This window comes from Nanorana parkeri, unplaced genomic scaffold (genome assembly GCF_000935625.1).
Source record: "Nanorana parkeri isolate BGI_ZX_2015 unplaced genomic scaffold, ASM93562v1 scaffold1281, whole genome shotgun sequence".
Taxonomy (NCBI): domain Eukaryota; kingdom Metazoa; phylum Chordata; class Amphibia; order Anura; family Dicroglossidae; genus Nanorana; species Nanorana parkeri.
The window spans coordinates 464,054-476,224 of record NW_017307549.1 but is presented as its reverse complement, the minus strand read 5'-3'; the positions used below and the strand labels follow the sequence as shown (position 1 = coordinate 476,224).

General features: G+C 42.8%; 1 protein-coding gene across 2 annotated transcripts in view; it reads left to right on the top strand.

Moving 5' to 3' along the window:
- STK17A (serine/threonine kinase 17a) overlaps positions 1–12,171 on the top strand; it is a 40,400-nt gene that overhangs the window by 19,791 nt on the left and 8,438 nt on the right. For both annotated transcript variants that reach the window (XM_018569061.1, XM_018569060.1), the window contains exon 4: positions 11,604–11,748. In XM_018569061.1, the coding sequence (XP_018424563.1) occupies positions 11,604–11,748 (145 nt within the window). The remainder of the gene's footprint in view (positions 1–11,603; positions 11,749–12,171) is intronic.

Sequence of the window (12,171 nt, the reverse complement as noted above, 5' to 3'; positions counted from 1 at the left end):
AGGGGGGGGCGGGGAGCCACATTGGTATTGTTGCACTAGGCTTCAATGTAGACTAATGATGTAAATGGTGATGCTCCGATACCAAAACCCCCCCCTGTAAATGGTGATGCTCCGATACCAAAACCCAATACAGGTGCTTTAGTTATGCAAATTAAGTGACTGCCTTTAGTTCATGTGCTTGTTCAGGAGCTTGCGGCAGCCTTCTTGAAAACCCCATGGCGCTTCTGTTTACCGCATTTCTGCCGACCCACACATCTCCCCCTCCTGAGACCCTCCGCTCGAGACATGAAGCCAGCACTCTGGGTCATAGTGTGCTATGTACAGGCAGGACCAGATTGAGCATCATGGGCCTGGTGCTTTTGGATGGGAAGCAGCAGAGGCGGCTCCCTAATTAGGCAGCCTCTGGCTCGAATGCCCACCTAATATACATGAACAGAGAGGCACTAGCGCCTCTGCCTGATTGTGCTCAGCCCGGACCATCCTGGATTGTCATTGGGCATACCGAAGCGAAAATAGGCTCCAGTAGCCCCTATGTTAATCCAGCCCTGTGTACAGGTATGGTGCAGGTACAGGTATGGTGCAGTAAAATCCCACCTGAGCTTTACAGCTACTTCTAGAATTATTGCCTGCAGTTTTTGTCCTGTGTTCTGCATTGCTGTATAATGTATTGCTGAGCTTTGTAGTTTTAATTTTATTGGTATCTTCATTTTGTACATTTACCAGTAGCTGCCTCATTTCCCACCCTCGGCCTATACTAGAGTCAATATTTTTTCCCAGTTCTTCGTGGTAAAATTAGGTATCTCGGCTTATATTCGGGTCGGCTTATACTCGAGTATATACGGTAGGTTGAAAAAAGACACAAGTCGATCGAGTTCAACCTATAGAGATACAGAGAAGAAAAGCCTAAACAGAACGCTATGCCCACAGCTAGCTCCTGTTGATCTAGAGCAGGGGTGGCAACCTCAAATTCATCGGGGGCCGCATCAGCAGTACGGTTACCCTCACAGTGCCGGTTGTATAGGACTATGCATCTACTCTTTATTATAGTAATAGTAATCATGGTGTCCTCAAAGTTCTCCTGTGGACGATACCAGCAGTCTGCAACCCTCCTTTTCAACTGGCATGGAATGAAATGATTCAGTCACAGTCTCTGTACAGAGGAGCTTACACTCTAATGTCCCCCCCACAGTCACACACTATTATTATACATTTATATAGCCCCGACATATACCGCAGTGCTGTACAGAGGAGCTTACACTCTAATGTTCCCCCACAGTCAAAGTCACAGTAAAGATGCTAGCATCAAAAAAGTCAAATTGGATTGATTTGGGCCACAAACTTGAGGCTGTTCCATATGTAAATGAAAAATTCAAGAGCGCTGACTAAATGATGTTTTTTGTTTTTTTAACATGAACACTATGTGAATGTCATTTACTATCCTGTTGTTTTGTGGCCTGCTGCTGGTCACTTCAATAAAAACATGCCTAGAACAGTTTCAAATAAAGATAATTTCTCATATACAAAAAAAAAAAGTCAAATTAAAAAAGAACAAATGATGGAAGAGGACAGGGACACTACAGTGCCTTCCAGGGACTCCCATAGGACTTACACTGTCGCTCTCTGCCTTCAAGGGGACACACCAGGTTTTTCTTCACTCTCCCAGCTGGAAGCAGCGGCGGTTCCACAGAGACGGCGTAAGGGGGCGTGGCCACAATCCCTGCATAGATCGGCCCACTAAGGCCGCTAAGCAAACACGAGGGGGTGGAGCTATGTGGTGTGCTGCGACAAGGCCTCGACAAATGTGGAGATACCGCCCCGTTCCCCGATCACCGCATCTGTCAGATCAGTGGGCAGAAGGAGCGGAGCCGCAGCAGAAGGACGAAAGAGCCGCATGTGGCTCCGGAGCCGCGGGTTGCCGACCCCTGACATAGGGCCATGAGACATGGCAAAATGAGGTGGCTGCTGTGCGGGCCACATTACAAGGTCCGGCGGGCCGGATTCGGCCCGCGGGCCTTGTGTTTGCCACTCCTGATCTAGAGGAAGGCAAACAAACCCTATAAAGCACGGTTCAATTTGCTCCAACAGAGAAAAAAATTCCTTCCTGATCCCATAAGGCAATCGGATATTCCCTGGATCAACAATCTCTGATGCTTAATTTACATATAAGAACTCAATATCCAGTAATATTCTGTGCATTTAAGAATACATCCAGATTTTTTTTTAAACAATTAACTGAGCTAACTAGAACAGTAGTAATCTATAGCCAGTGCCATTCTGCATTGCAGTATAATGCATTGCTGAGATTTGTAGTCCCTCTACTGCTTAGTCAGTGGCAGAACTACCGGGTCGCAGATTCACATGTTTATCCAAAATTCAAATTTTTCTCATTTTAATCTTGGTGGTCATATGAATCTTTGTTGAAAACATTGAACAGACCCTAATATGTACTGGTGGTTATGAAGGAATCGGTGACCTTGAGGTCCTGTTCACACGACGTCCGTTTTGTGTGCTGACCGGCTCCGTACGCTGCTGCACTAAAAATGTGTCTTATGGGCTCCAGTTCTCACGTGCGCAGTCCGTTCAGCTTATGACAGAAAAAATACTGCATGTCACATTTTGTCCTGTCCGCAAACCCGGCAAAAACGCACTGCACCTAACATACTAACAGCCCCACTCCAGCAAAAAAAAGTTTTTTGTTTTTTAACTGGAACGCATCAAAAACGCACTGCATCAGTCTGCAGATCCGCACCTGATGAGGACCTGATATCATGTGAACAGGCCCTTAACTGAAATACAAAATGGGACATTTTTGCACTTGACAATAAGGAGCAAATATATAAACTGGTAAATCTGACATTCTCCTCGCTGGAGGTGAAACTTTTTGGTGCATGTGTTTAAAATAAGTGATTCACCACTGGTGAATGTTTGAAAGTCTTGTTACCTGCTTTATAAAAATGTCCCTATGGCTTTTAATTTCTGTATGAATTTTGAAGCTAAATGGGCTTTAGCATACATTTTAATCAGAGGTTATGGCATGCTTTCTAACGTGTTTTAATTGTAGTTAGTACTGCATGCAGTGCGATCCTCATCATATCCTCCACAAGCGTGGAATCTGTGAATGCGCAAAACATGATGCAGGGTCTAGCAGACACCGTGGCATGTCTTTGCATGTGTGTGTGTGTGGTTGTCACTATCGGACTGCCAGGGATCCAAGACCTGGCAGGCACCACAGTGGTCTCTGTCAGGGACCCAAGACCTGCCAGAGACTGCGGTGGTGCAAGGAGAACTTTGCCTGCAAGGAAAATGACGCTGGACTCCATGGAAAAGTAAGTATGCTTTTTATTCTAAGGCACAATTAGGTGTTTAAACTTATTTTTTTCTAAAATTTGGCTAGACAGCGTGAAGTTCCTCGAAGTTAAATTTTATCCTCCAGCTTCATACAGCATATAGGGATTCTGCCCCAGCAATATTCTATGATGGCTACAATGGAGCCTCATTTTCTTTCTGGAATAATTAATACTGCTATAGATATTTCAGCAGGAGAATTGAGACTTGAGTGCATTGAGTAAAGTATGACTTTACTATTGCAAGGCTGAGCCAGTTCCTCAAGCATGGGTATTGCCCTTTAGCAGAAAAAATTGCCGTCTGGAGACGGCAACCCGCAGGTGCAGCAGTGCCGTCCGTCCGTTTTTTTTACTACGGGCGGACGGCAAGAGGTTAATACAGGCATGTAGAAACCGTGCAAGTTTCTAAGGTCACTTTCATTATGTTAGAGATGGACATGCTCATCTTCGAGTCAGTAGCTAGGTTTACAGTTATAGCAGATGTGTTGTGTGGATCACCCACACTGACATGTCCAAACAAGCAAAACTTTACATATAGTAGTATAGTAGAAAGTAGTATAGGTTAATAGTTTCTCTCTAATGATGGACACTGCCATCAAATGACCCCCCCCCCAAGCTGGGATTTAGTCTTTTCTGTAGCTTTTTGTTCCTGCATGTTCCTAGATGAGAAGAAAGGATTCATTGTGGGCTGTATCTGTGCCTAGGCTCTGTGCCCAGTCCTCGCCCTCTAAACACAAACAATTTGTAAAACACAACTACTTTAGCATCTGCTTGTCCCTCTGTGCTTCACACGCTATCAGACTGTTGTATCTGATCCACTCGTAACCTGCACATCCTGGGTCACGCTTCTTCATGCCTGATAAACGCCAAGATTACCCATGATTTCTGCTTTTCCCATCACTGGCCTCTCGGTGAAAGGGAAGAACGTTAAGCTCCCACTATGATTGCAGTACATAAACATTGATAGACTCTGGGTTCACAATGAGGATGTAAGGGTTAGTCTAGTGTAAATTTCTGTTCTTGAAGAATTCAGCTGTGCTATATTCCTTCCCTACATTTCTTTAGTTCTTTCTCACACTAAACATGATGAGCGATCTGCTCTTTTTAATAATGAGAAGTGCTAGGCCAGGAGCTAAATTTAGTTAAGAGGATATGTAAGGGGGAATTTATCAAAACTAGAGCAGACAGATTCTGGAGCCAGTTGTCCATAGTAACCAGTAAGCTTCTCTCTTCAGTTTGCTAGACAGAAGCTGATTGGTTGCCATTGACAACTGTTCCAGATGACAGAATCTGGAACAGTTGTCAATGGCAACCAATCAGCTTCTGTCTGCTCCAGTTTTGATAAATGCCTAATTTTTTTTTTTTTTAACTCTAAACAGTGTTTATTTTATACCATCTATCAAAAATTATTCAATAGGCTAACTCTGTAGCCATTCATAAAGAATAGGGATGCACCGATATCGGTGCCAATACTGAGTATTTGGGCGAGTACTCGCCCAAATGCTCCAATGCCTAGCCTGATACTTCCTGTATCAGGAAGCTGTGCAGCACGTCATTACACACTGCCTGGTTGTCTGGGAAGCGGCTCCATGCTGTCCTCACTTGTGATGAGAGAGCATGTAGCAGACTTCCCAGCAAATCAGGAAGCCGGGCGCCATGTAATGACGCTGCGCCCGGCATTCTGATTGGCTGGGAAGCTGGCTTCATGCTCCCTAGTCATCTCATGACGTGGGAGCTGGCCTCCCGGCGAATCAGAGATCAGGGTGTCGCATCATTACACGGCCCTCGGCTTCCTGATTGGCCAGATGGCTCCGGCTGGGTACCGGAGGAAGGCCATGTTCTGGCTGGAGAGGCTCCAGGGGTGACAGGCTGGACAGACTTTCTTGTTAGTCAGGAAGCCGGGTGGCAAGTCTTTACACGGCGCCTGGCTTCCTGAATGTGACTTCCGTTACTCAGTAATTGGTATCGGCGAGTTGCGAAAAAATATTATCGGTACTCTGTACCAAAATACCGGTATCTGTGCATCCCTTATGTACAGAAGTCTCCTAAAAAAATTAGTTCTACTTTTCCTCCAGGGGGCCAAGTGCATATAACATTTGGTCCCGTTGCAATCTGTCCTGCCATTGCTATGCAGCATGGTCGGACAGTTTACCTGCCACTGGCTGTCCATGCTGCTAGCAAGATGATGGCATTTTGAGTGATGGCACCAGTCTCTGCAAGCAGGGGCCACTCTAGACACCAGCGTTGGTATGCACAACAGATCACTCAGCCCTGTAAGCCTGTAAACATGCACAGCCAGAGCAGGTATAGCACATAGCCCATGTTTTATAATTAACCATCAATGCTGCAGGGCAGGGCTGTGTCATACACTTTATCAGCCCTGACATTGCTGATTTGTTCATTCTTTAATATTTGTCTAATTTTATATGGAACGCCAGATTGTCAACCTTAACGATGTGGTATGGTTTATTACCACAGAAGAATCTCTAGCAGCACGTGTGTCTCACTGCTGCCAGGCCAAGCTCCTCCTTCATTCGAATGTATTTAGTAATGGAGCAGTCTGCTCCATGTGACAGCTTGGCCGCCACACCTATCCTTTTAGCTAAAAGCTGATTTTTTTTTTTTATTTTTTATTTTTTCTGCAACTACAAAAGCTCTAGGGAAATGTATGATATACATGAAACAATAGAAATGGGATACAGGTACTAAACAAAAGGTTATACTATTAGAAGACCGTACTACTATCTTCCCACGTATAGAGCAATTGCTACAAAGCAAAATACCAGGGTAACAATCCTTCAGATGAATGCTGCCAGTCTGGTTCATAGGCTCACTGACCTGAAAAATGCATGTGCTTCTTTGGTGACACCGGATAATCCTGACGGGTAGTATTCTGCCTGTCAAACAATTGTTGCTTCTGTCTGAAGTTTCTTACACAAATATTTGGTTTTGTGATAGATTCCCTTAAAGCCCAACTTCAGTTTTTTCAGGAATTTGGAATTCTGCAGAAGGTCAGTTGGCATCCACCATACTTCCTCCGTACAGAGTTTTTCCCAAGTCATCTTCCAGGACAGCCCATGAGATAAGGCTCCGCCTGCCTGCAACAGGAAACGCATCAACCACATTTAAATAAATAGACCCCTCCTTCCATCCCAATTCAGTTTTTTTAGCACCAGGAATTTTTTAAATAAAATTTTGCATTGGTTAAGCTTGGTTACATCTAATTTTTCATATGTCGCATCTTGAGGGCCACTGGGGATGCACAAATTTAGTGTGGTACATACAGCCATTGCTCGTCTCCTTCCAGGTGCTGCTTGAGCGACCAGCTTTCTTTATGCTGAACACAGTGAGTCCCTCATTCAGCACCTCCAACATTTAGGCTGGGTTCACACCTGTGCGTACGGAATATGCGCGTTTGCCAAAGCCAGCAGTTAATGCTTGCAGGGTGGGGGTGGGGAAACCCCACTACACAGGGTCATGGTTTTTGCCTGCAGTTCTACTTTAAAGTAGACCTTTTTTCCTTTCCTCACTCTTGTAACATAGTGATGTCTTAAAAATCCGCTCCATCAATTTCAAATGCACTCTAGGGCTGCAGCTAACTATTTTCATAATTGATTGTGTGTGTGTGTGTGTGTAAAAATCTCCCAATTGTTTAGTTGGTTGCAGCCCTAATGCACTCCTCGCCTAAAAATGTACATGATGATAAACTGTTCTGTTAAATGCAAATTTCAACATTTTATTAGGACCATGAAAGCACCTTCATATGCCTACTGGCTTAGACAACAGTGACATGTGGCTGTCCCAGAATGATGTCTTTAGTGTCAGCTTTGGTAGCCAGATGTCTTCTCTATGCTGTGTTTCTTGGGGGGGGCAGAATTTGTGTGCAATGATTATCTACCAGTGGAGAGGAGTTTGGTTCATATTTAACAGCAGCTTGTGTAAACCTTAGAAAAGTGTATGTCTTAAAGGGTTGCTGTATAGCAATTCTGTCCATTATTTAAGATACCAGTAAATCTATAGAATGCCTGCAGAGAAAAGCGGAGTGCATGCCCTACTGCCCGCACAACTGAATTCCACTGTGTTCCAGAACAAAGCTAGCCAAAAAAAATCTTCTGCATCTGACACTTGCTGGAGTGTCGGATGCTGTGCACTGTGGTTTCATCCAATGATTCCTGTACCTTCACAATAGCGGTGCGGTGTATGTTGCGGCTCAGGGAACCACAGAGCACAATGATGGACAACGCAAGTGTGCCAAATGTTGATTTTTCAGTAGGATCATAATGTCATCTCTGAAAGGCTGCTGAATTTGGTGCTGGGGACATCGGGAGGGTATGTATTCAGCTTTACTCTGCAGGTATGCCTTCAGCTTTTAAAGTTGCAACTGAATCAGAAATGTAGCTATTAAGTAATCTATATGGACTTCAAGGGTGGACAAATTAATGTGGTATTCCAGAGCCAGTCTGTCCAAACCAAGAGCCAGCCATCTTTCTTGGTTTTTGTAAGTAGACCGCTCCATTGACAAAAACTACAGAAAACCTGGAAGTTAGGCATCTGCTGTAAATCTTTCAGGAGCATTGGCTACAGTTTTCCCTAGATGGCTGGTGAGGCTTGCAAGGGGAAATTGTTTATTTTTGTAATAACATGTGCAGGTGCCTCTACACAATGCCGAAATAGTCTTTACAATTTTAAGTCCGCAGTAACCTGCTTCTAAGACTCGTAGATTCTTGACTTTTCATGGTCACTGATCATGTATAAACATTGCTATGTTGGTCAATATTTTTGAAGTCCTTTTGATGATAAATAGCAGATCTTTTAGGTTTCACCTAGCTGAAAATAGGACCTGAACTTTCAGGCTGTTTAGACAGTCTTTTGTATAGGTGTTGGGTAATAGGCCTAATTTGCAATTCTTTTGTCTGAATGGGATACACCTTGCCCTATTCACTTGGATACAATACACATCAACTTCTTTCTTCCTGCACGCTTTGCAGTGTTTGCATTACATGACCCTGGAGATCCATATGAATACAACTACAGTATGCAGAACAGAAGTGGTGTGAATATATGTAGAATATATTCCCAATTGGATAGCAGTGAGACCAATCTTTGGATTATAGTGATGGCATTCTTGTAAACACATGGAGGCGAATTTATCAAAACTAGAGCAGGCAGAATCTGGAGCAGTTGCCCATGGCAACCAATCGGCGTCCACCTTTCCTTTCCAAAGCTTAACTCGCATGTGTCAAACTCAAGGCCCAGAGGCCGAATCCGGCCCACGAGGCCATTTCCTAGACTTCTACTTTCAGATCTAGGTATTAAGTTATTACTAAAACCAGTGATAATCGAATGCAGAGGCAATTATGATTAAAGATTAGATGCATTTATATAGTCTTGGATACCTTTTTGAGGGCAGCAATAATGTTGATGCGGCCCACAATTTGAGTTTGGCACCCCGGCCTTAACTGATCAAAGTGAAGAAAGAAGCTGATTGGTTGCCATAGGCAACTGCTCCAGATTCTTCTGCTCCAGTTTTGAGAAATTCCCCCCCCACTTGATTTGTTGGGCAATATAAATTAGTAACTTATAAGACGCAATGGAAATTTCGGAACACCCCACCTAACAAAGTGGCCAGTTACTGCCAAGCGTAAAACAATTGATGCTTTTATAAGCAAAACTACTTGATGTTTATACTTGTGGTTCCATGACTATATAGAATTAGGTCATGGTTCTGTACCTATTACATGCAGCATGCTTTAGTACCCTTCGGCTTCTAAATTTAGAAATGGCTGTTTTGTGAGCTGGTGTTTTTCCTTGCCAGAAACTGGGGCACCAGTAACTACTGTATATTATTTTGTAATGCATGTATGAAATCTGAAGAGCTAATGGCTACCTACCCCTAACCTCAGCCCAGTTTCTTACCTGACCCTAAGGCCTCATTCACACACAACGCAAGAGCAACTTTGTATATTGCGTTTATACGAGCGCGTATGTATGTGCGTATATGAGTGCACGATTTGCATTCCCAAAATGCATCATTCCTAATAGAAATGTTAATGAACTGTATGCGCATACGCTCGTATACACGCGCAAACATGTTTATGCTCGTAAAATACGCTGCCCGGACGCATCTCGGTTCCATTCTGTTTTTGCGCATTTTTACGCTACGCAAATATACGTCTCCATACGCGTCTTGTGTATGGAGCCATTTATTTGCATATGGTACAATACGCACGTACGCGTAGTAGTGTGAATGAGGCCTAATGCAGGGAGTAATCTCATGCAAAAATGTACTTGGTCTGATAAATACTATATTGCTGCTGTGAGAAAATATAATTGAATGTTGAGGCAATATTGTGATATCTTTGTCTGGAAATATGCAACAAAAGTTTTATTGCCTACACTCGCCAAGCAATTAACGCATATTAATGCTGGATAGGGGCCTCCTATTGAAGCTTCAAAATGTCCTCAATTCTTCATGGCATTGATTCCACAAACCTTCCTTGACATGGGTGCATCGTACAATTTTTGCATATCTCTCAACTAAACAATGCAAATCTGCCTTTCTATCACATGCCAAAGGTTTTATTGGCTTCAGGTCTGGTGACTGACCTATCTGTGTGCAGAAATAACAATTCATCAGACCAGGCTACGTTTTTCTTTTCAGGCTCCAACTGTCCAGTTTTCATAAGCTTGTGCCCACAGCAGCCTTGGCTTACTGTACCTGGCTGATGGCAGTACTTGACTTGGTCCTCTGCTGCTGTTGTCCATCTGCCTCAAGGTCTGACGTGTGGTACATTCTGGAATGCTTTTTATGATGTCCGCAGTTGTGAAGAATTGTTGCTGAGTTTCCATAGCCTTTCTCCCAGCTCGAACCAGTCTGGCCATTTTATCTTCTGACCTCCTCCATCCTCAGAACTGCTGCTCACTGGCTATTTTTTTGTTCTTCACACCATTCCAAGTAAACTCCAGAGTGCAATAGTTCCTGGAGATCAGCAGTTGCATAAATACTCAAACCAGCCCACCTGGCACCTGCAATCAAAATAACCCCCCACCCCTCTTTTTTTTTTTGTGTGCATTTGACCAATTTTGGTGTTTGATGTGAACATGAAGCTCCTGACCTTTTTTACCTCCATGATTTTCTGGATTATGCTGCTGCTGCCACAGTTGGCTGTTGACTGGCTTGTTACCTGCACATAAATGTCTATGTCCATATCAAATCTTGATGTCCGCCTTGGCTGCTGCTGCCTGTTTATAATGGCTGCAATGAATCTGCTGAATTTAGAGTCTGAGATATAACAGTCAATGTGTAGTTGGGTACAAGTGAGGTCAAGCGATTCATCCATAACTCTCCAGCCTCCTAGTATTTGTGATCTAAGTTACAATGCCGCTATGTATCTAGCAACCATTTGCAAATAACACCTTTTTTTCAGTGTATTGAATGTTTAAGAAATTACCTCTTTAATTATTGCGTTTATTTTTTAAAAATAGTGTAATGCATATGTAAGTTTGTGCCGAATAGTATGGTAATTCCATTGTAATTCAGGGAGCGTGTGCATTTTCACCTTCACAAGCTCTGGCTCTTCATTTGGTCTCTTTAGTTGAACCAGCCAAAGGATGATGTAACCAGTTACACAAGCTGTTCTCATTGTTTGACGTTGCTGTAGGCCTCCTCCATTGTATTATCTCCGAGGCTCTATTCCATGTTAGCAGGAACTGTCTCTGAGAATTTCCAAGTACTGTGCAAATCTCAGTTCCATGGCTTTTGTTTCCCCTCTTTCCTGTTCCTAAATGGGATCCTTAACAGAAAGGTCTGTTTTCTGGTTCACCATATAAAAATGTTCTAGTAATTCTGTAATTGGCATTGTGTTGTGGTTCATTTTGATCATGCAGCTTAATTCTTGTTTTTTATTCATTGAGAGTGTTCAACAAATTGAAAAAAATCAACATGGACATTTTTTAGTTATTGAATGATTTACATGGAGTATGTGAAATCTGTTGATAGATAAATGTGTTGTGGAATACCAAGTAATTATCACTCAGATTAAATATTTTTTTTCCTGCTTGTATACTGGAAGTATTAGAGATCTACAGAGTTCCGAAAATGTTTTGTGTGTGTTTTATATTTACGACACTATTCAAATTCACAACCATGGTAATGGTTTAATTGCAGATAATGCAGACTGTTTTGTATATTTTACATGGAGTCAGCTAAGTATTCATCGGTTATAACAGATATCTGTGTTTTTTTTTTTTTGTCCATAGTGCTGCTGGGGGTGAAATCTTCAACCAGTGTGTAGCAGAAAGAGAAGAGGCCTTCAAAGAGAAGGATGTCCAGAGGCTTATGAGGCAGATCTTAAAGGGAGTTTCATTTTTGCACAGGCACAATGTGGTGCATCTTGACCTCAAGGTAAGCACAACTCAATAGGATCTATTATGAGTAGTCCTGTGTCTTCTGTCAATAGTCCGTCTGACATTTCAGCTAATGTTCCATTTGTAGAACCAAGGGGAAACCACTTTTGTGTACGGCTGAAGGACACACAAAAAAATCTGAGCCTTTAACTCCAATAATGGTCTTGTGTTAGGCAGTAGCAGCTCATGCCCTCAAATTATACAGATTTGATGGAACATTCTAGGTGTAAGAGTTGAATGCTCCTAACTTTAAAATTGAGATTTTTGTTGATGGTGAGGTCAATGTTAAAGGCAAAGAGTCAAAAAATAAACAAATAATGGTAAACGAACTCCTCTTATACATATTAGATGTAGTTCGTTAACAGTTGAAACTCAAGACTTGAAAATGTAGATGGCCTATAGACTACATTCAGGTTTTCAT